Source organism: Jaculus jaculus, chromosome 5, assembly GCF_020740685.1.
Source record: "Jaculus jaculus isolate mJacJac1 chromosome 5, mJacJac1.mat.Y.cur, whole genome shotgun sequence".
In the NCBI taxonomy this organism is placed as follows: domain Eukaryota; kingdom Metazoa; phylum Chordata; class Mammalia; order Rodentia; family Dipodidae; genus Jaculus; species Jaculus jaculus.
The window spans coordinates 29,376,713-29,401,229 of NC_059106.1; the positions used below are offsets into that span (position 1 = coordinate 29,376,713).

Sequence of the window (24,517 nt, forward strand, 5' to 3'; positions counted from 1 at the left end):
TATCAAAACCCTCAAGGACTGACCTAAGGACGCATTTCTATAAGAAATAGTACAGCAAACAGGCAGCATCGTCAACAATGACTGAGGGTGCGAGAGAATTGGTTCAAGGCCAACCTAGATATCATTGATTCAGATAGTCTATATAGACAATAAGGTCTGTGGTACTCCTGTCATCACATCCTCAGGACTGAGGTTGTAGATGTTCACTGTCTTCCCACACCTATCTTTCATATGGGTGATAGAGATCCAAATTCAGGCATTTTTGCTTACATAACATGAGCTTTACCAACTGAGCCATCTCCCCAGGCCCAGAATGGATTCTTTTAATTTAGATCTTTTAAATTATTGCTAAAAAACAAAAAACAAAAAACTTCTAGCTGCACACATTACTAGTGCCTTTGTCATTCTTATGCAGCGCCTTCCCCATTTCTTATGCTGACCCTTCAATAGTGAGAACATTGCCTGTGAGAACATCAGTACCAATAGAATCTGTGTGGTGCCTCTGGGGCTCATTGGAGAAGATAAAAGCTTGCAAATCTCCATTCACCCAGGATGATCTAAGCACATTTCAGGTCTAACAACCTCTGACAGCTTAACTATAAATTAAATGCACTATGCCTTTTTTATTATAGACATTCTGAAATATTAAAGAAGGTTAATAATTAAGGCTAATCTTGAACCAGTTCAAAGTCCTGGCACTAATGATATGAGCCACTTTACTATTTCTGAAACTCCCAAATCATGTAGATGAAGTCTCTAAAAAGGGTATCATGAGAGACAGGGAAGTGGTTCTGTGGGTAAAATGCTTGCTGCACGTGCATGAGGACTTGGTTCAGATCCCCAGCATCCACATAAAAGCTGGGAGTGGGCTGGAGAGATTGCTTAATGGTTAAGATGCTTGCCTGCAAAGCCTAAGAACTCCTGTTCAAATCTCCAGGTCTCACATAGCCAGATGCAGTGACACAAGCAGGTAATGTCACATATGGACACTAGGGGGCACACATGTCTGGAGTTCGTTTGAAGCAGGATGAGGTCCTGTGTACCCAATTCTTTCTCTCTTTCTTTCTCTCTCTCTCTCTCTCTGTGTCTGTCTCTGTCTCTTTCTTTCTCTCCCTTTCTGTCAAAATAAAAGTATTTTTTTAAAAAAAGAGCTGGGGGGCTGGAGAGATGGCTTAGCAGTTAAGCGCTTGCCTGTGAAGCCTAAGGACCCTGGTTCGAGGCTCAGTTCCCCAGGATGCACAAGGGGGCCCATGCATCTGGAGTTCGTATGCAGTGGCTGGAAGCCCTGGCTCGCCCATTCTCTCTCTCCCCCTCTATCTGTCTTTCTCTCTGTCTGTCACTCTCAAATAAATAAATAAAAAATGAACAAAAAATATTTTTAAAAAAAGAGCTGGGTCTGGTGATATACATCTATAATCCCAGTACTTAGGAGACAGGTCCATAGGGCTTTCTCATTAGCTAGTCTGGCTATGCCAATGAGGTCTAGGTTCTGTGAGAGACCCTGTCTCAGAAAGAGGGACTAGATAGGAAGAAGGTATTCAGTGGAAGGGGAATAAAGAGGGTGGTCAAGAGAAGATAATGGGAGTGGAATATGATCAAAATATAATATATACTTGTATAAAATTGTCAATAAAACATTAAAAATGAATAAGGTGGAAAGCAATTAAGGATGATATTCAAAGTCAATCTCTGGTGTCTCTCTCTCTTTCTCTCTCTCTCTCCTACACACACACACACACACACACACAAGTATACATACATACACACCATACACATAAAAATAAATAAGACATTATGCGCTCAATCACTTTCATATACCTTTAAAGACAATTCCAAAAACTCACAAAGATATTGTTCGACTATCTTCATTCTTCTGAATTCAGGTAAACAACAGTATTTGGTGCCATTCATTTTAATGGAAATAAGTATGCCATCCACACACACTAGAAACTTAGCAGCATAGCATTTAAACATTTCACTGGTTGGGCACATACATTTGATAATCGAGTTCCAGCTTTAAATAAGTATTCATTGTGTCCTACTGGAGAGAACCTTGCATGGAATGAGGGTGGGGGAGAGGGAACATAAGAGTAAGACCCCGTGGGAATATGACCAATTTGCAGTATGTTCATATAATAAAGTTCTCAATAAAAATACTTTAAAATTCGTTGTATATCTTTTCCTAATGCCTGCTTAAAATCTGGGAATTGATTATCATATTCAAACAGTTATATCAGATCCCTAGGAAATTCTGGAGTTTAGGTTAAGACCCCAGTTGATCACAGGTGATCTCTAGGAATTATAAATTGAATAGTATATAGATACTTTACTCATTGTTGTGAACCAATACCTGACAAAAATCAACTTAAGGGTTTGATTCATAAGTCAAAGGGACACAGTCCTTCAAAGGGCCACAGAATGTAAGCGCAAGACAGCGACCCGCCGCCGCTGCCAGCTCAGCGGCTTACAGATGCCCTCCCTCCCAACTAAAGACGCCGCCTGCTTCTCAGCGTTTCCGGACACGCAGCTTCCTCCCACGGCCACCAGCTCCATCCACCAGGCGGAGCCCACAAGCTCACGTGGGAGTTCATTGGCCGCTGCCTCCGTCCACTTTTCCTCACTCGGGTCCTGAGGGGGGCGGGCCTGACATGATGTCCAATCGTCTTCCGGTGCGGAGGCCGTCCAACCAATCAAACACGCCTATCTCGCGACGGGGGCGGGGCTTCCACAGCCTGGCGGAAGTCTCTCCTAAGCCAGGTTTCTTCCGGGCGTCGTGGGAGGCGTTTCCACGTTGTGTTTCTTGTCCCGGGTCTGTGGAGATCGAGTCCTGGTCCCCGTGTTCCTGCGCCTCGGGGTGTGCGGAGACCCACGAGGACGCCAGATGCCCGGGCAGCGGGAAATGGTGAGGAGCGGCGTCCCGAGCCCGGGAGGGAAGGGGTTTGTCGGGGCGGAGCTGGCGGCGGCTCCACCTCGCGACCCCCGAGTAACCGAGCCGAGCGCTGCGTTTGGGCCGCTGTGCACCCTGATCTCTGTGGGGTGGGGAATGGGCGGCTCCCCTGCCCAGCTTAGCCTGGCTGTAGCCCTGTCTGTGTAGCTGTGTCCTGGTGGTAGGGCCGGCCTCCAGGACCAGGGCCCGGATGCTGTAAAACTCGTACTCATACCATAGAATCCCTGGCTCGTAACTCTCCAATGCCTTTGACACTTGGGTCCTGACTTCTGTCCCCAGTGTCCCTTGATGCCCAACTCCATTGACTCAACTGTTTATCATGATGTCGCAATCTGATATCTGTATGATAGTATCTATACCAGGGACATCAGGTTCCAAGCTGAATCTTAGCTACCTGAACTTCACCTGTTTGTGTCGTGGGTTCTGGATGTTAGGTGGCCCCTACATGGCCTGGCCCGCAAGAGGCCCCTCACCTTAACCTGGCCATGCTGTCATGGACCCCGAAGTTCCTTGATTCAACCAAGGTCCAGGACAGCATCAAAGCCCCAGCACCCCTAATGGACAATGGTTCTGGAGAAGTCCAATGCATAGGTGGCTTGGGGAGGGGTTGATTCGTGCTGGAGACTAGTGTTGGGTGTGCGGGTACAAGAGACTATGGAACATGGGGTACCTTAGCTAGCCATAGTCATATCTGATCAAAGAATTGATTTCTCCAAGTACCTGACTACAAAACTGAACTGAGGAACTTTGTCAGCCTACACAATGATGCCTTCTGTCATCCATTTCTGGGGTTCCCTGGACCCAAGGTCAAGAAAGCAAGCACAGGGATTATGATCTCAGTCGCAACCCAGCTCATCTGTGCACCTCTGGGTTTGTGCCTTTGGGTGTCAGTCTCTGAATCTCTGGTCTCAGAATGTCGGTGTTTATCTTTCTGTCTGAATGTAGATGTACATTTACCACTCCCCTATTTCTCCATTGTCAGTGGCCTGTTTTGCCCTAATGTCTCTAGGTCTCACCACATCTTCCCTTGAGGTCTTTCCTTCAGTCCCCACAACCCTAGGCTTCCCTTCCCAGCTCAGCGACCATGATTAGGCACTTCCCTTCTCTGAGCCATTTCCTGTTGTGTACTTAAGTTTCTATGTGTCTGGTAGTAGATATCCAACTTAGTCACAGGACTGGAAGGCTGTGGATGCACTAAGAGGGGCCTCAGTGGAAGGGAAAGATTTGGATCACTAATGGGCCACATTCTGCAGAGATGGCCTGTTGATTAAATGAACTATGGGAGGAGGACTTGAGGGAGGAAGACAGGCATGAGAGGTGTGATGTTAACAGTCAAAGTGTAAATGTGGAAATGAGGCCCAAGGGAGCTTGAGCGGAGACCAGGATTGAGGATGAATGCCAGTTCACTAGGGTGGTGACTGCCTAAGAGAATAAGTGCTTCCCTGGGAGTACTTGAGGATTTCAGAGATAGGGTGAAAAGAAGCTTTGAAGGGTGTGATAATACTCTGAGCAAGGAAGTATGGGTCTGAGGTTGGGGACAGTCTCAGGACTACATGAAGAAAACAGAAGACTATTGAGGGAAAACACAATCTGAAAGAAGATTATTAGAGCAACTTGTTGGGGAAAAAAGTTTATTTTGGCTTTCAGACTCAAAAGGAAGCTCCGTGACAGCAGGGGAAAACGATTGCCTAAGCAGAGGGTGGATATCACCTCCTGGACAACAGCAGTAGGAGAGTGTGCCAAAATGGCAGGAGGAAGCTGGTTATAACACCGATATAACATACATTGCCTGCAGGGGGTTTAAATCCCAAATTGCCATCAGCTGGGGACATGGCATTCAGAGCACTTAAAGTTTATGGGGAACACTGGAATCAAACAACCACAGTCAGGGATCAGAAGGTTGAGCCTAGTACGAGGAAGGATTTTTTTTTTTTTTTTTTCTTTTTGAGGCTGGCCTTGGGATAAAGTGAGTTCCGGGTTTGCCTGGGTTATAAGGTAAGACCTCATCACACACACAAAAATAATAATAATAACTGCCAGGCATGATGGCACATGCTTTAAACCCAGCATTAGGGAGGCAGAGGTAGGAGGACTGCTGTGAGCTCAAGGCCATCCAGAAACTACATAGTGAATTCCAGGTCAGCCTGGGCTAGACTAGACCCTTTCTCAAAAAACTAAAATATATTTTCAAGGAGAGAGAAAGAATGAATGGGTGCATCAGAGCCCCTTTTGCCGCTGTAAACAGACTCCATATGCATGTGCTACTTTGTGCATCTGGCTTTATGTGGGTACAGGAGAATTGAACTCTGGAGCTGTCATCAAGGAAGGAATTTTAAGATCTGAAGGATGAAAGTATGGCCTGTGAAATGAGGCAGAACAGAATGTTGGGAAAGTGAGGGGGATTTGGGAAGGGAAAAGAACCCTCACTATGGAATCCGCTTAAACTCTTTTGTTAGTTGAGTCAAGAATTCCTCCCCAAAGCCAGGTTGGTGGCATGTGCTTTTAAACACTGATTGTATAACCTTGGCTCTAGGCCAGACTGAGGTTACAGACTGCGTTCTAGGTTAGCCTGGGCTAATGTGGACCCTACCTCACAAAAAAACATATAATGCCAATGGACTATGCCTAAATCTTAAGCATATATGACATTAATGTATAGCCTTACTTTTTTTGAATTTTCTGGTAATCCCTGTGACACATTGCTAAGGAAAAGTCTAAGGGAAGGTACCATATGACCACATGGAAATAGTGAGTTTATGGGCTGCCTTTCTGATCCAGGGGAGGAAAGCTGTAACCTCCATATCTGTTCTTCTGAGGCATTGACTTTCTAGCCCATGCTGTCCTGGAACTCACTCTGTAGCCCAGGTGGCCTCAAATTCAGTCATCCTCCTGCCTCAGCCTCTCCATTGTTAGGAATACAAACATTAACCACTGTGACCTGACTGTTTTTATATTTTTTTTTTTTTATTTTTTTTGGTTTTGAGACATGATCTCATTTTGAATGGCCTTATACTTAGGATCCTTGGCTAGCCAAATAGCTAGTATTATAGCCCTGTAACATCAGGGCTAACACAGTGCTTTTTACACAGTAAAGTGAGGAGCCTTGGAAGGACTATCCACACTGCAGGCCATCAGGCTGTAGCTATACTTCTACCTTCCTGACATAGCTACCTCATCTTCTTACCCACACCATGCGGATTTTCCAGAAGCATTGTAACTGAATCATAGGGGCAGGGGAAGGATTTGACTTGGGGTACTGAAATGAAGAGTTTACTACAAAACAACCATGGGGCATATGGAACCCCCTTATTTTTCTTTATGTCATAACGGATCTTTTTTATCCTTCCTTACCCCACCATCCTTACTCTGTTTTATTGCAATTTCTTCTTTATTTATTTATTTACTTTCTTTATTCATTTATTTTGGAGAGAGTGGTGGTGGCACATGTGGCTTGAGGAGGACATATAGCACTCTTTCCCTTTTTTGGTGTTTTTATTTCTAGGTGTTTTTATTTAATTTCCTCTGCCCCAGACTGGATTCACCTCCCTCTGTAATCCAGACTGGCCTCAAACTTATGTTGATCCTCTTCCTCAGCCTCCCCAGTGCTGGGATTAAAGATGTAAGCCGGGCTGGAGAGATGGCTTAGCGGTTAAGTGCTTGCCTGTGTAGCCTAAGGACCCTGGTTCGAGTCTCAACTCCCCAGGACCCACATTAGCCAGATGCACAAGGGGGGCGCATGCATCTGGAATTTGTTTGCAGTGGCTAGAGGCCCTGGCGCACCCATTCTCTCTCCTTCTCTCTATCTGCCTCTTTCTCTGTCTGTCGCTCTCAAATAAATAAATAAAAATATTTTTTAAAAAAAGACGTAAGCCACCACAGTCCACTTACTCTTTTACTTTATGTCTTTGAGACAGGTTCTTTCACAGAAGTTGGAGCTCACGCTATTTTTAAATAAACATGTCTTACCTCATAGCTCTAGCAGCCTGTCACCGCTGCTATCAGCACTGCTGCACATGTGCACAGCCACGCCCAGCCTTTTATGTGGATGCTGGGGACTGAAGTCAGGTTCTGTGCTTGGATAGCAAAGGCTTTCATACCCGAGCCATCTCCTCATTCTGTAGCCCAAGCTGGCCTTAAGCCAGTGACTGGAAGATAAGGTTGACCACTACTATAATCAGATAGCAAAAAGGAACAGGGCTGAAGGGCTTAGTGGGTAAGGTGTTTGCCTGCAAAGCCTAAGGACCCATGTTTGACTCTCCATATCCCATGTAAGCCAAACAAGGTGATATACACACACATCTGGAGTTGGAATGCAGTGGCTAAAGGCCCTGGCATACCAATATTTTCTCTCTCTCTCTCATTTAAAAAAAATAAAGAGCAACACAGAGCAGTTATGACCATGATACCTATTACTCCTGGATATGACTTTTATGTGAACACAGCATTGGAAATTTATTGAGAAAATAATAAGAAAGCTCCAATGTTCAGTATTTGGCCTGTGTCCACATAAGAGATAAAAAGGAGAAGGGATCAGTTACAGTTTTGAAGGTAGAAGTCAGAAAAGCTGACAGTGTTAGTAAATATCTTCATGGAACTGCACATGAGGTGTGTAGGTGTGATTGAGACTCACTCTGTGAACCTGTGCTGTGGAACAGGATGGTAAGATGGAGACTAACAATATAGCACACTTCTGTGAAATTGTAGTGGAAGGAAACAGCCATCTGTGGTTGAGGGATGTTTGAAAGCACAGATTGTCATGACCAGAAAAGACTCTCAACTGTCTGTATTTCAAATGTGAAGAGTACAATATAAACAAGTCCTGAAATGGTTTTCTTTGTCTCTGATCCTTGTCCCCTAGCTCCCCATCCTATGTTTGGTAGCTTTGTTGTTGATGGGTTTTTGTTGTTGTTTGTTTGTTTGAGGTAGGGTTTCGCTGTAGCCCAGGCTGTCCTGGAATTGGCTGTGTAGTATCAGCATGGCCTCGAAGCTCAGCGACCCTCCTACCTCTGCCTCCCAGGTGCAGGGATTAAACGTGTGCGCCCCACGCCCAGATCTGTTTGACTTTTTTTTTTTTTTTTTTTACTGGATTTCTTTTTTTTTTTTATTGACAACTCCATAAGTAAACAATATCCCATGCTAATTCTCTCCCCCGGCATTTTCCCCTTTGAAACTCCACTCTTCATGATATCCCCTACCTCTTTCAATCAGTATCTTATTTTGATGTCCTGATCTTTTCCTCCTCTTGTGATGGTCTTGTGTAGGTAGTGTCAGGCACTGTGAGGTCATGGATATCCAGGCCATTTTGTATCTGGAGGATCACGTTGTAAGCAGTCCTACCCTTCCTTTGGCTCTTACATTCTTTCCACCACCTCTTCCTCAATAGACCCTGCGCCTTGGAAGGTGTGATAGAGATATTTCAGTGCTAAGCACTCCTCTGTCACTTCTCAGCACCATGGTGCCTTCTGAGTCATCCCAAGGTCACCACCATCTGAAAAGAGAAGCTTCTATAACCCAAAGTGAGAGTGGCATTAGTATATGGGTATGAACATTAAGCGAAGTGCTTACTGTGCAGTTTGGTGCAACTCTGTTTGATTTTGGAGATAAAGTCTCAGTGTGTATTCCAGACTGTCATCAAGCTTGTGGCAAACCTTCTGCCACAGCCTCTTGAACACTGGAATTGATAGATGTGAACCACCAACATCAAATACCTGTTACTTTTAGTCTCCACCTTTCTGAACCTGGACTTTCAGTGGCATCTTTCTAACACTGAAACTGGATGGAAGGCCTGGTCTGGTAAGGGACTTGGGCCAGCCCCTGCTCGTGTGTTTAGTTAACTAAGGATGCATGATTCCAGGAAAAACTGTGTGCAGATATGTCACCCATTCTTATCTACTTGCAGCTCTCTTTGGATGTCCCTCCAGTGTCATGTTATGGGGAAGCCAAAGAAAGGGGCATAGACCTGAGTTTAAACCTTACTCTGAAGGAGGGAGGGTAGTTGAGGCCTCTAATCCAGGCTACTGAGGTGAGAGAAGCAAGAGCAAGGATTGAAAATTCCAGACCAGCCTGGATTACTGACTGAGTTCAAAGCAAAACCAGGCAACTTAGTGAGCTCTTATCTCAAACAAACACAAACCCATAAAAGATGTAAGTATCTAAGGTGGAGGGAGGGAGGGAGGGAGAGTGAGAGAAATGGAGGAGGAAAAGTGGGGAGGGAAGGGAACAGAACAACAGAAGAGGGGATTGCATGCACCTGAAGCATGAGAGCTAGAAAAAGAGAGAGAGAGGATACTGGGAGACAATATCTGTCCCCTTTTTTGGGTGGGGGGGGGTGCCCTGTATGGAAGTGTCAGCTAGTCCTTGGAGCATCCAAGCTGGCTAGACCCCCTCTTGATACCATTTTAGAAAGATCTTTGAACCTCTCATTGTGTTCTGTAAGTTTGAATGCAGTACAGGAAGATGCGTGTCCCGATGAGAGTATGACATACAGCCAGGCCTTGTAATGTTGGGTATTAGGTCCTTGTTGCAGTCAGGTTCATGTTGCTGCACAAAGAACCTAACCCTGAGCAGCCTGTGGGAGGAAACGGTTTATTTTAGCTTACATGCTCGAGGGGAAATTCCATGATAGCTGGGAAAAATGATGGCATGTGCTGGAGAGATGGCTTAGCAGTTAAGGTACTTGCCTGTAAAGCCAAAGGACTTAGGTTTTATTCCCCAGGACCCATGTAAGCCAGATGCATAAGTGGTGTATGTGTCTGGAGTTTGTTTGCAGTGGCTGGATGCCTAGTGTGCCCATTCTTTCTCTCTTTCCACTTCTCTCTCAACTCTTGCTTCCTCTTTCTCTTTCTCTCAAATAAATAAATAAAAATAAGTTTGTTTTTGATGATGCCATGAGCAGAGTGGATGTCACCTTCTGGTCAACATCAGGTGGACAACAGCAGCAACAGAATGTGCCAAACACTGCCAAAGGAAAGTTGGCTATGATACCCATAAGCCCACCCCCAACCATATATCACCTCCAGGATGCTCCAGTTCCCAAATTACTACCAGCTGAGGACCTACCATTCAGAACACATAAGTTTATAGGGGACACCTGAATAAAAATCACAGTCCTCTTCTGTAAATGGTACACTCTTAAGATTCTTGAGATTGAGCAGGGCATGGTCATGCTCACCTATAAACTCTACAAATGGAAGCTGAGGTAGAATTGGCAGTTGAAGGCTAGCTTGGCCTACCTAAAGAGTCCCTTTTTCAAAAGAAAAACAAACTATACATATATACATATACATACATGTATGTGTGTATATATATATATACAAACTTTGCTTGTTTATAACATGATTACCTAGTACTTGCTTGTGTGTATTGGGAGGGGGGGGTTGTTGTTTATTATTTTTCAAGGTAGTATTGCTCTAGCCCAAGCGGGCCTAGAACTCACTTTGTAGTCACAGACTGGTCTCAAATTCACAACAATCCTCCTACCTCCCAAGTACTGGAATTAAAGACATGTGCCATCATGCCTGCCTTCTTGTGGTGTGTTTCAAACAGTATTTTTGTCTTTTGTTACTATCTCTGAATCCTGGAGTCGTGAATTATGGAAGAATTGGATTGCTTATGAATACTTAATATTGGAAGAAACCTTTCAAGTTTCAGTAGACCCCATGTAAACAATTGTTGTGCCTCTCCTGTCTTCCGTAGAAATAGTCTTCTCGGGTTGCACTTGAATTGAGCTTCCTGCTTACAAACTTTACAGGGTGATGAGTTCTCATTTCTGGTCTTCTGGGCCTTGGGCATCAGAAGTGCCTGATGCCAGGTGCCCACAGCAGTCATGCCTCTGCTGTCTTGGAGTATCTAATTCATATGAGGCCCTGTGGCCTCTCCTTGATAGCAGCCTGAGGTCCTCTTGAGAACTTGGATGCCCTGCAGCTGGGAGAAATGTCCTTTGGTTCCCTTACTTTAGAGTCACTTTGTTTTCATGTTTGGCCTGTGATTCCATAGTGTTACTGTGAAGATGGATGTGAAGCTATTGTTTGAGGTTTAGATTTCTGTCTCTTCCCACCATGGCTGTGCGCCACTATTGCACTTGTGTGAGCATCACGACAGGTTATTTGCTGCTAAGTAGGTTAGACCATGAGTTGCCTGGACAGATATTGGTCATTTTCCCCTAGTCACCCATGTAGCACCTTCTGGCACTAGACGCAATGACTGTCTGGGGACTGACTCTCTTCCAGCTTCCAGCCATGTCATTCCATTTTATGTGTCAACCACAGGAAAAGATACCATAGGCGGTCATTTTTTTATATATAGCCATTCAGACAGACATACTTTAGGAAGTCTGCTCTTTGATGATCTTATTCTCTGTTGAGAATTCTTTAGGATACAGGCTGTCAAATAGCCCAGAAAAGGAGGACATAAGCCTTCTGTGAATACACAGGGACTGTTGTTTTTCTACTCTCCTCTACATTACTGCTGGAGATTTTAGTCCAAGGGAGTAGTTACATGTTGTTGCAGTCGGCTTCTCATTGCTGGCAGAGCTTTTTGCCTGACCAAAAGCAGCTTGTGGGAGGAAAAAGTTTATTTTGACTTATAGACTCAAGGGGACACTCCATAATGGCAAGGGAAAACATGACATGAGCAAAAGGTGGACGCCACCTCCTGATGTCCAACATCAGGTGCACAACAGCAACCAGAGAGTGTGCCAAACATTGGCAAGGGGAAGCTGGCTATAGCACTCATAAGCCTGCCCTCAATAATATGCATCACCCCAGGAGGCTCCAGTTTCCAAATTGCCACCAGCTAGGGATGTAGCATTCAGAACCCATAGGTTTATGGGGAACACTTGAATCAAACCACCACACGTGTAAACTCTAAAACATTTTCTAATGTCCAAGGGGATACCCAGATCTCTGTTCCCAGAGATTGGGAGTTTTAACCTGTATTCTCTCAAATAGAGTTTGTTAAAGCTGAGATAATCAGAACATGGGCAACAGACTTTGCATTGTGATTCCTTGGAAAGCTTTAATCATACTTTCTTGAATTAGTCAAGTAAGAAATTTGTCTTAATGTTTCCTTATCCCATGACCAAAATCAAATGATACTTCTTTATTTTTCCCCCCTTTGGGTTTTCAAGGTAAGGTCTTGCTGGAGCCCAGGCTGACCTCAACAGTGATCCTCCTACCCCTGCCTTGTGAATGCTGGGATTAAAGGTATGTGACACCATGCCTAGCTCCAAATGACACTTCTAAAACACTGCTAATATCCACAAAATAGAGTGAACTCCCACTTTTTCCTTCCCAAGGCTGAGCACTTGGGTTGAAGAGCACTGTGTCATTGCAGGGGTCCCTGTCATTTGAGGACGTGTCTGTGGACTTCACCTGGCAGGAGTGGCAGAGGCTGGATGCTGCCCAGAGGACCCTCTACAGGGATGTGATGCTGGAGAACTACAGCAGCCTGCTGTTCTTGGGTGAGTCTGACTCCCATAACTCTCACAGCAGTTATATTCTCTTCTGTTGTTGACCTTATGAATTAACTTTTAATCCTAATTATGTATACATTTTGCATGACACATGGTAATAGTATGTGTTTATGAAGAACAATGTGGTTTTGTAGTGAATTTATATTATATGTAATGATCAGATAATGCTAAGTTGTAAATCAGCTCAGGAAGAAGTAGTTTGTATTTGGAACCTTTTAAAATCTCTCTGATACCTATTTTTAAATATTCAACCAATTGCAGACTAACATATATATACTACTGTTGTGTAGCTCATAAGTGCTCATCATTTCTGTATGTTCCCTAGTAAATACTATACATGAACATTCCATGCCACTCTCTATACTGTTCAGTTTCTTATCACCACTGCTTAATTGTCTACTTCTTGCAGGTCAACTATGGCTTATAAGCAGAAGGAGAGTATACATGGCTTGTCTTTTTGTGTATGACATACTGTGGTTCTGACTTTGCCTTTATTGGGGAGAAATTGTAGAAACACCTATTGAGCATGAATACAGAGAGAGTAGCTAGCCAGGGAAAACATTCCACCAGTTCCAGTGTGAGGAATAGTAAAGATTTAAGGGCTGGAGAGATGACTCAGTCGTTCATGGCATTTGCTTTCAAAACCTGATGGCCCGGGTTCAAGTCCTTAGTATCATGTAATGCATATGCACAAAGTGGTACATCATCTGGAGTTGGTTTGCAGTAGCAGGAGCCCTTGGCACACTCATATTCTACCCCTTCCCCACCCCGTCCCTTTCCCAGTCTTTCTCTCTGCTTATACATAGCAAATAAAATATTTTTTAAAAAGATATCAAAGGTCCTTTGAGTGCAGAGTGGCTGTCACATGTGTCACTGAAACATCACTACCTTAGTCTGGTTTTACCTCTTTGTGCCACATGCATTAAGTCCCGATTGTAGTCTTCACTGAGCCATCTTGTGAAAGAAATTTAACAGGCCCTCTTCCATGGCCATAGAGTACATACCTGCTGTATGGTTCTCTTTAGTGCTGGGACTATAGGCCATGGTCTCCTGTAGGTCACCACAGCTGCTCATTTTTAAGGTGGTGATAGTTATTTCAAGCCCAGAAGTCACTGTAGTACAAGTTCACAATGCCCTCCCGTTCTGTGCATGTCACTGTATATGCCCAAGTTTTAATTTGTTTCAACAAGTAATAGTTAGTAGACTGTATGTGTCACATGTTCTTTACTTTTTTCTCTGTGCAGAAACACCTGTGTTGATTTCCTGTCTCACCTTCTGTGAGCAGTTCTGTAATATGCAGAAACTGCAGGTTTCTCTGAAGAATACTTAGTTCCTTTGAATATATAGCAAACAGTGGGTAGTGGTATCATGTATTATTCCTTGTTTTAGTTTTTTTATTGTTATTATGTATTTGCAAGCAGATAGAGGAGAGACAGAGAATGGGTGCACTAGAGCCTCCAGCCACTGCAAGTGAATGCCAGATGCATGTGCCACTTTGTGCATCTGGCTTTATGTGCATACTGGGGAATCAAATCTGGGGTATGAGGCTTTGCAGGCAAGTGCCTCAATCACTGAGCCATCTCTCTAGCCCCTTTGTTTAGTTTTCTAAAAAATATTATTTCCTTATGTTCATGTACCCATGTGTGTGTGTGTGTGAGAATGTCTTGCTGCTGCAAAGACCAGATGCTGTGCCACATTTTGCATCCAGTTATTGTGACTGGTTTTGGAATTCAACCTTGCCCAGTAGGCTTTGCCAGGCATACCTTCAACTACTGAGCTATATTGCTACTTGCCTATAGTTTGGTTTTCAATGATGCAAGATACTTTGTTTCTTACGATACTAGTTTATATTCCTATCTTCTTTCATAATTTTCAGCATTCCTTATTCTGTTTGTTAGATAACCATTCTGACTTCAGAGCAATGATACCTAATTTGGTTTTATTGGTAGTTCATTGATCATTGGGGTAGTAGCATTTGTGCTTGTGTTCCTGGGCTGTTCTTATGTTTCTTCTTCATGCCCTCTATCTGAATTCAATCTGATCATTTTATGCTGTTTGTTTTCAAAGTCCCTGTCATATTCTACATGTTGATTTCTTCTGTTAGTTGCATGCTTTTTCCTCAGATAATTTTGAGGTTGATATCATCCCATTTGTTGAGTTTTCCTTCCATTTGCTTTTGTCCACATATATTCCAGCACTCTGTCTACATCATTGTCCTGCTATAATTTCTGTGTACTCCAGGAGCTTCACAGTTTCAGAGCTTATGTTTAAATTTTTGCCTACATTTCATTTGATTTCTTTCTATGGTAGAAATTGGGTTACTTACACTTCCTTAGTCTACAGATGTCATGTTTCTTGACACGATGTATGACAAGTCTCTTTGGAATATAAGTTTTTGAAACCTTTGTTGAAGATCAGTTGATCATGTTATTCAGGCTTCCAGTACCCTGACAAGATTCTTGGGATAAACAAATTGAAAGGAGGAAAGATTTTGTTTTGGCTAATTTTCCCCAAAGATTTCAGCAAATATTTACTTGGTCATTTCATGTTCATCTGTTACTAGTAAGCACATCCTGGCAGGGAGCACACAGTGTGCAGCGTTGCTGACCTCATTGCACCCCAGAAGCAGATAGACTGACTTCCCAACTTCCTACTACAGCATTTCCCCATCACTTCATTTTCTTCCATTGGGTTCTATCTGCTGACATGACTACAGACACAGCCTTTAGCATCTAGCCTTGTTGTATGTTTTAGATGGAAAGTATACCACTGAATGTGTAGACTTTAATATTTAGGTTGTGTGTTCTGTTAGTTTATATATGTGTGTTTGTGTCTATAGTATTCTGTTTTATTTACTACCTTTTCAATGTGCTTTGAGGGCTTAATGACATGGACTTCAGATTTGTTCATTGTGATGAAGGTTCTTCCACAGTTGGGATCTTTGATGGTTACATGTTTGAGGATGTGACTGAATACTGAGTACTGAATAAGAGTGTTCTTCTGTTTCTCTTAAGAACACCATTCATATTAAGATGAGGCTTTGTGTATAATGTGGTTGTTGATGTGTGTGTGTGTGTGTGTGTGTGTGTGTGTGTGTGTGTGTTTCTAGGCAGGATCTCACTCTACCCCAGGCTAACCTGAAACTCACTCTGTAGTCCCAGGCTGGCCTCACTTGTTTCCTAAGGTCCATTTACTTGAAACATCATTTTCTATCCCTTCACCCTAAGGTAGTGTCTGTCTTTTATGGAGAGATGAGTTCTTGGTGGCCACAAGGAAGAAGCATCCTGATTTTAATTCAGACTTTAAGTCTGTTTCTTTTTGTTGAGCATTGACACTAAGAGTTACTATTGAAAGGTGTATATTCGTTCCTGTCATTTTTCTTGATTTTGGTATCACTGGCTGTTCTTTTGTTGCTCTCTTGCATTAAGTGTTATTCGAGCATGGTTTATTCTTTCTGTGGTCCCATGTATGTGCTGCCCTTCTCTTCAGACCTCAGCATCCCTTCAAGTATTTTCTGTATGTCTGGCTTAGTGATCATGTACTGCTTTAGCCTATTTTTATCATGGAATGTTCTTATTTCTGCTTCAATTATAAAAGGAAACTTTGCTGGTAATAATAATCCAAGGGCTGGAGAGATGACTTAGGGGTTAAGGCACATGCCTACAAAGCCTAAGGACCCAGGTTCGATTATTCAGGTCCCACATAAGCCAGATGCACATGGTGGCACATACGTCTGGAGTTCGTTTGCAGTGGCTAGAGTCCCTGGTGTGCCCATTCTCTCCTTCTCTCTCTCTCTCTCTATCTCTCTCTATCTCTCTCTCCCCCCATCTCTAATAAATAAATAAAAATAAATCTTAAAAAAAAGAAAATAATAATCCGAATTAGTACCTGTTGCCTTTCAGAATGTGGAATACATGACTCCAAGCACTTCTGGCTTTTAAAGTTTGTCTTGAGTAATCTGTGAGAAGTTCTTTTGTTGTTCTAAATGCCTCCTCTATCTGTATTGGCATTTTTCCCTATTTGTCAGAAATTTTCTTCTGATTATGTTGAAAATAACTTACCAGGCTGGAAAGGTCACTCATTGGTTAAGGCACTTGCTTGCCAAGTATAACAACACAAGTTCAGTTCTGCAATACACACATAAGGCCAGATGCACAGGGTGATGCATGCATCTGGAGTTCATTAGTGTTGCGCCCCTCCCGCCAGCAGGAAGAACGACAACAGGATTCTTCTCAAGCACACTTTATTGGGAGCTCCAAACTGAAAGAGAGAAGGACCCCACCCTATGGAGCGCCAAGCTTATATACTTGTGGTCATGTGGATGTGAAACGTTGTCTGATTGGCTTAAGTCTCATCAGACGACTTTGCATCACCCAATCGGGATAGGTGAGCAGCCATGTTAGGATAACGTCATATGCTCATGTGCAAACGATTAGGATACAAACGCAGTAAACAAGCTGAAGCAGCAAAGCCTGATGAAGCCAGCGCGGCTCCCCACACATTAGGACCAACCAGAGATCCTGATACACCCATACTGCCTCTCTCTGCCGGGCATTGTGTTGCACATCTTAAATCCCAGCTTTCAGGAGACAGAGACTGGAGGATCTCTGTGAGTTCAAGGCAATCCTGAGATTACATAATGAATTCCAACTCAGCCTGGGCTAGAGGGAGACCCTACTTCAAAAAACCAAAAAAAAAAAAAAAAAGAAGAAGAAGAAGAAAGAGGGAGAGAAAGAAAAGGAAAGGTAGAGAGAAAAAACAAAAAAGAAAGAAAATACTATGCCTTTATATTGAAATTCTTCTCCTTGTATATCCTGATCTCTTCAAAGTACCCAAATATATTGAAATCCCCACTTGTGCCTTTTTATTTATTTGTTCATTATTTATTTATTTCAGGCAAAGGGAGAGAATGGATCCGGAAGGGCCTCCTGCTTCTGCAAACAAACTTGAGTTGCATATTCCAGTTTGGGCATCTGGCTTTCTGAGTGTACTGGAGAACTGAACCTGAGCTGTCAGTTTTACAAGCAAGTGCCTTTAACTGCTGACCTTTCATGGTTTCTTTGGTTGTCTTTTCTCTTGCGGGATTTTCCAGATCTGCCATCTTGTCTCTGAGCTGAGATAGTCTGTCCTCTCTTTGATTCATTGTATTGGTGAGACTTTCTTCAATTTTTAATTTGGCTTACTGTGTTTTTCATTTCTCGAATTTCAGGTTGTAATTTTTTCATTGTTTTTATTTCCTTACTCATATCTTCTATTCACCTCCTCTTTTCATTAAGTTGATTTCCTGTATTTTCTTGAGATTCCTTCAGGAGGTTCTTTTCCTTTGAGTCCATTGATTTCGTCGAACATCTTGATGTGTATAATTTTTGAATTCTCTGTCTGACAATCCATCTAATTCTGTCTGACTGGAGGTCACTATTGGATTTATACATTTTGGAGGAATTATTTTGTTGTGATTTTTCTTACTGTGTGTTTTTGTCTTGGTGGGCTTTTAAAAAATATTTTATTTATATTGATTTATTTGAGAGAGGGAAAGAGAGTGAGAGAGAGAATGGGTGCTCCAGGGCTTCCAGCCACTGCAAACAAACTCCAGATGCATGTGCCACCTTGTGTATCTTGCTTACGTGGGTACTAGGGAATTGAACCAAAGTCCTTTGGCTTTACAGGCAAACCCTTTAACCACTAAGCCATCTCTCCAGCCCTGAGTGGGCGTTGAATTCTTTCCCTTCCTGAAGTTCTTTTCTTTAGCAAACTACCCCATATGAAATTTACAATTAGGATTTTCTATTCAAGCTTATACACCAAACTTTGGGATGGGTTTGTACTGGCCCAGTATAAAACAGCCCGTTTACCTCTAAGAGTGACATTCTGTCTCTACTACATTGAGTGTGAAGCTGGCTCCCTCTTTGGTACACTGTGAGCTCAGTTCAGGTGGTCGTTCAGTCTGCTCTTCAGATCAGCTGTACAGGATGCTATGGGGTGGGGGGGGGAGGTGGCTCTGATCCCTTGGAAGCATCAGTTCTGCAGAGGTGCTACTTGGTGCTGGCAGATGAGGGAGGGGACATTGTCTATATTTTCCTAAAAGTAGTGTTTAGGGTTCTTTACCATGAAATTTATGTCACTAGCAAATTATAGTTAAGTCAGTGAAGAGATTAAGTATAAATTCTCTCCACTTAATGCCTTCTAATTCAGTGATCTTAGCTCAGTTCTTGAATTGGAGCAGCCATCTTCTATCAGTGCACCTCACTTTACACTCTTGCATAATTTGAATATCATTTCCCATTCACAGGACACTGCATGACCAAACCTGAGTTGATCTTTAAATTGGAGCATGGATTTGGGCCATGGAGTGTAACAGAAGCCTCAGTTTGGAGCCCTCCAGGTCAGTGCATAAATGCTGAGCAAGGGTCATCAGTAAGAAGGAATATCATCAGGCATTGATCATATTGAGCTGTTTTCACCAACTTTAATCAAACCCAGTACAGAAGAGAGATGTTACTATGCATCAAACATCTCATTTCTACAGTTTCAGAATAGTACACATGTCAACCCTTCTCCTTGTTTTCTACTGAAACATATTTTATTAGATTTGGTTCTGTCCATCCATCTCAGGAAATTTCCTTTTGGCTTTTTAAATTTTTTTTATTTTAGAGAAAGAGAGAGAATTGGTGCATTGGTGTGCCAGGGCCTTGGCCACAGCATTTGAACTCCAGATGCTTGCACCATCTAGTGGAAATGTGTGACCTTGTACTTGCCTCACCTTTGTGCATCTGGCTTACGTGGGATATGGAGAATAGAACCTGGTTGGTTGGTTGCCTACACAGGCAAGCGCCTTAACCTCTAAGCAATCTCTCTACACCCTAAAACTCACCTTTGAGATAGAAGCAGAAACCAAAGCCCCACCCACAATGTGAATAATGTGAGAGTCTCCAGGCATCCTGCTCAGAGATGATTAACATTCATTACCATAGGACAATCCCATGCTTCTTTTCCCCTTCCTTTTCATTTTTATCACAGGGTCTCATGTACTGCAGGCTGGGAAAAATTTTGCTATCTAACCAAATAGGACCTTGAGTTCTTATCATCCTGCCTCTACCTACAGAGTGCTGAGTTTACAAGGTCTGTTTTGTATCTGTCCTGTTTATAAAATGTAGTTATTTAGTTTTTTGTGTGTGAGCATGTACATGCAACATGTTTGTTCAGATACAACTGTTTGTTCAGATGTTCAAAATCCAATTCTAATCCCATGTTCCACATTTTGTGACAGGTTTTGAAGGTGTGCTAGAGATTTAAATCAAGGCCACAGACTTTGCAAGCAGGTGCCTTTAGCTGCTTTTTTCTTTTTAAAAAGCTATTGCTTTTATTTTTTTAAGTATATAGTGCAAGGAGATGGAAAGGGTTGTGTGAAACATAAAATTGACTAAATACTGTAGGAGAAGCTTTCTTCTTTGTGATATAGATGATTTGCTTAATAAATTACACTTTTTTTTTTTTTTTGTCTCAGGTTAAAGCAGAAAAGTATACTAGGATCCTTTCCCTAACCAATATTCCTTCTTAGAATGAGAGAGTATTTGTCTGTGTTTCCAACTAAATGCATCTAGTTGAAGAAAGTCTTACCATTTGTCATGGGGAAGTTTGTGTGATGTTCAATGCTGTTTTTGTTAATAAATTAGATACTGGACCAGCCAGTAAAACTTACAGTGTAGAAGTATGCAGTTGAAAAATACTGATACTTACCTCTATATCTATAAAGAGAGTAAAACAAAAAAAGTTTTATTAATAACTTACAATGGGCTAAAATGTATAGTTATGACAACTCAATATTATTTTACAAAATCTATGAGCAAAACAAGTACACATTTCTTAATGAATTTTGTGTGACATGGATAATTTACATATACAGGCATATAATGACATTTTTAATATCATTTGATGTTCCTAAATTTATTGAACCAGTGGATACCATCCAGAAAAAGCAGAAGAAGCAGCAGAAGCAAGGTGGAATCACCAATAGCAAAACATTAAGTGAAGAAATGGTTGAAGTAAGTTAAGTTAAATTTTTTGTTGTTTCCCAATAATTTGTACATCAGAATAGGTTGGTTTTATAATCACCAGTTTTTCATGTGTGCTTTCAACATATTTGAAATCTGAATGTGATAAATGGAAACTATTCAGGCAAGTTTCCTAAAGAACTTAACTCTGCCTGAGCAGACTGCTCAGGTAGTGTAGTGCTTCCTGTAGAAGCATTTGGACCTGAGTTTGGATCCACAGTACCCACATAAGCATAGCAATTTGGTATTATGCAGCTATAATGTCATCTCTGAGAAAATGAAAAAGCTGACTCGCTGGGCTTATTGGTTGGACAGACTGTCAGATTTGGGAAGGTCCTAGTTCAGTGTGACGCCCTGTCTCCAAAAGTAAAGAGAAGAATTTAAGAAGATACCTAATACTGGCCTCTGGTGAAAAGTTGCATATCTTTGTATACACACAGCAGTTCCACAAACCTGCAAAAGAAGCAGACACCTAATAGAGTACTGTCTCAGCATTATGAGCCTGATGACATGTGGGCCAGAGAAAAACCTGACAATTTGATGTATTGACAACATTTTAGACACCTTGAGGATTTTCACCTCCTTAAGATTGACCCAATTTCAGTCAGGTGTGGTAGTACGTGCCTTTAATCCCAGCACATGGGAGGCAAAAGTAGGAGGATCGCCATGAGTTTGAGGCTACTCTGAGACTACATAGTGAATTCAAGGTCAACCTGAGCTAGAGTGAGACCCTACCTTGAAACCCCCCCAAAAAAAGATTGATCCAATTTCATAGTGACATTTTTCAATAAATTTTTAATGTGTGTATATGTAGATATGTGGTGTGTGTGAATATGTATGTGGATGTGTGGTACCACATGTATTCAGAAGTTCTGAGGAATAGCCTTGAGATACCCTCTCATTCCTCCCAATTAAGGCAGTGTCTCCCATGGTTGCTTTTGTTCCTTTGTTTCATGTGTGAAACACTCTACCTGACCCATGAATTTCTCTATTCTGCTGGCTTGTTGTCCCTCTTGATATAGGCCATTGAGATCACAGATATGTGTGCCACAGTGGTTCCTGTTTTACATGGATGTGGGAGAACGAGCCTTGCACCAGCAAGCTTGCCAGCACATGCGTTTAACCACTGAACTATTTCCTCAGCCATTTCTACATATTTGACCCCTGATATGATTATAAATAGTGGCCATATTTTCATAAGAAGTTTTATATGAAAGAATATATATGAAGTCCAGTATGCATTTGAAATCATTAAATTGTTATTTATATAGCTCAATCAATAGACCATTTAAAGAAATAACTGAACAACACAATATATGTAGGATCATGTTCTCTAAATGAAAATGTACATGTGGCAGAAAAGTGAAATTTGATTGTAAGATATTGCAGTAAAAAATCATAGCTCACAAAACATCAGGAAGGGTCAGGCATGGTGGCACATGCCTTTTTGTCCCAGCACAAAAGGGCAGACATGGGAGTATTGCCATGAGTTCAAGGCCACCCTGAGACTACATAGTGAATTCCAGGTCATCCTGGGCTAGAGCGAGACCCAACCTTGAAAAAACAAAAACAAAAAACAAATCAGGAAGCATATGTTATGTAAGAACCTGGTGGGTATAAGAAATTTGACAATTTTTTTTTTTACTCTCTAGACTGAACTAAAAGTACATAAGAAAATCTACCAAGGGACCAAATACTATGAAGGTAAAGCATGTATGAGGTTGTGTTACCAGGATTCACAGCATAAAAGGAATATGATGTCTCATACATGTGAAAGATCTTATTACAAATGTACTCACAATAAATGCCCAGTGGAGAATAAGGAATATGAGTGTGAAGAATGCAGGAAAATATTCTTGAAATCGTACCACATTGTTCCTAAAACAGCTCACACAAAATTGAAACCCTATACATGCACAGAATGTGGGAAGGCTTTCCCAAAGAAGGTGACCCTCATTCGTCATCAGAGATTTCATACAGGTGAGAAGCCCTATGAATGTACAGAATGTGAGAAACGTTTCTATGACAAGTCAGATCTCATTAATCATCAGAGAATTCATACAGGTGAGAAACCCTATGAATGTTCAGAATGCAGGAAAGCTTTCACTCACAAGTCATACCTCACTCAACATCAGAGAACTCACACAAGAGAGAAGCCCTATAGGTGCACAGAATGTGGGAAGGGTTTCACAAAGAAGGTGACCCTCATTCGGCATCAGAGATTTCATACAAGTGAAAAGCCCTTTCAATGTACAAATTGTGAGCAGTGTTTCTATGACAAGTCAGAGCTCACTGTTCATAAGAGAACTCACACAAGAGAAAAGCCCTATGCGTGCTTGGAATGTGGGAAGGATTTCACACAGAAAGTGGCCCTCATTCGTCACCAGAGATTTCATACAGGTGAGAAGCCCTATGAATGTACAGAATGTGAGAAACGTTTCTATGACAAGTCAGATCTTGCTAATCATCAGAAAATCCACACAGGTGAGAAGCCATATGTATGTACAGAATGTGGGAAAGCTTTCACTTACAAGTCATACCTCACTCAACATCAGAGAACACATACAGGAGAGAAGCCCTATGAATGTACACAATGTGAGAAACGTTTCTTAGTGAAGTCAAATCTCACAAAACATCAGAGAACTCATACAGGAGAGAAGCCCTATAAATGTACACAGTGTGGGAAAGCTTTCAGTACCAAGTGTCACCATATTCGCCATCAGAGAATACATATAGGTGAGAGGCCCTACGCCTGTACTGAATGTGGAAAAACCTTCACCATGAAAGATTACCTTATTTGTCATCAGGGAACCCATTTGGGAAAGAAGCCCTATGTATGTACAGAATGTGGGAAAGCTTTCACTCGGAAGGCAAACCTCACTTGTCATCAGAGAAGCCATACAGGTCATAAGCCATATGAATGTACAGAATGTGGGAAACCTTTCTACTTGAAGTCAGAACTCACTAAACATGAAAGGAGTCATAGCAGTGAGAAGCCCTTTGAGTGTACAGATTGTGGTAAAGGATTCACTACAAGAAGATACCTCATTCATCATCAGAGAACACATACTGGTGAGAAGCCTTATGAATGTGCAGAATGTGGGAAAGTTTTCACTACAAAGTGGTGCCTCATTCGCCATCAGAGAAAACATACCAGTGAGAAGCCCTGTGCCTATATGTAATGAAAAACATTTTGTTGGGAGGTGATCCTTACTCGTCATCAGAGAATTCATATAGGTAAGAAGCCCGATGAATGTACAGAATTTGGGAAACTTTCCTATGACCACACAGATCTCAGTGACTATCAAGAGACCCATAGTGATATGAAGTCCTGTGAATATAAAGATTGTGGGAAGGGCTTCACTATCAAGGGGCCCCTTTGTTCATCATCAGAAACTCATGGGTGTGAAGTCCTATGCATATACAGAATGTAAGCAGCTTTTTACTCTGAAGTAACCTTCATTGTTATGAGAGAACTCATAGAGGTGTGAAGGCCTATTAATATACAGAATATGGGAAAGCTTTCACCATCACAGAACTTACGTGGGTGAGAAGCCCTATGAATACACACAATATGAGAAACCTTTCACTTACAAGGAGTGCCTCACTGTTCATAAAAGAAATCCATATATTTTTGAAAATATGGATGTGCAGAATGTTTGAATGCTTTGACAGGGTCTATATGGCTGTCATCTGTCTATTGAAAATTTATGTCTATATACACATTACCAACAGTGGAGAAACTGCAGTAAATTTATCATGTCCCATTTGATAAAACTTTCATTGTGCTCAGGATAATAAATTTTATAATTAGGTATTTTTGTGATAATACCTGGTTAAATTTTTGAGTTCATTTTATATTTCAAGTTGTTCTCATATTCATGGTGGTCTTTCATCCTCCCTGGTTTTTTTTTTTATTAGTTATGTACATAGTGTGTATAGCCATGATGGTACCATCGTTAGCCTTCTCCCTGTCATCCATGAGGATTGTGAGGGTAGCCATAAGTGCTTGTTGTACTAGAGCTATGTCATTTCCAGTTTTAAATT

At 42.0% G+C, this 24,517-nt stretch overlaps 1 protein-coding gene across 2 annotated transcripts; it reads left to right on the top strand.

The window, feature by feature from the left end:
- Positions 1-2,750: 2,750 nt before the first annotated feature.
- Positions 2,751-24,287, top strand: LOC123460803 (zinc finger protein 260-like). Of its 2 annotated transcripts, XM_045150284.1 has the most exons (5): positions 2,751-2,902; positions 12,281-12,407; positions 18,709-18,801; positions 20,376-20,461; positions 22,123-24,287. In XM_045150284.1, the coding sequence occupies exons 1-5, from the start codon at positions 2,882-2,884 to the stop codon at positions 23,650-23,652; spliced, it is 1,857 nt and encodes a 618-aa protein (XP_045006219.1). In that variant the 5' UTR covers positions 2,751-2,881; the 3' UTR covers positions 23,653-24,287. The 2 variants fall into 2 exon arrangements, with proteins under 2 accessions (XP_045006219.1, XP_045006220.1); XM_045150285.1 differs by lacking the exons at positions 2,751-2,902; positions 12,281-12,407 and adding an exon at positions 17,382-17,443.
- Positions 24,288-24,517: the final 230 nt, after the last annotated feature.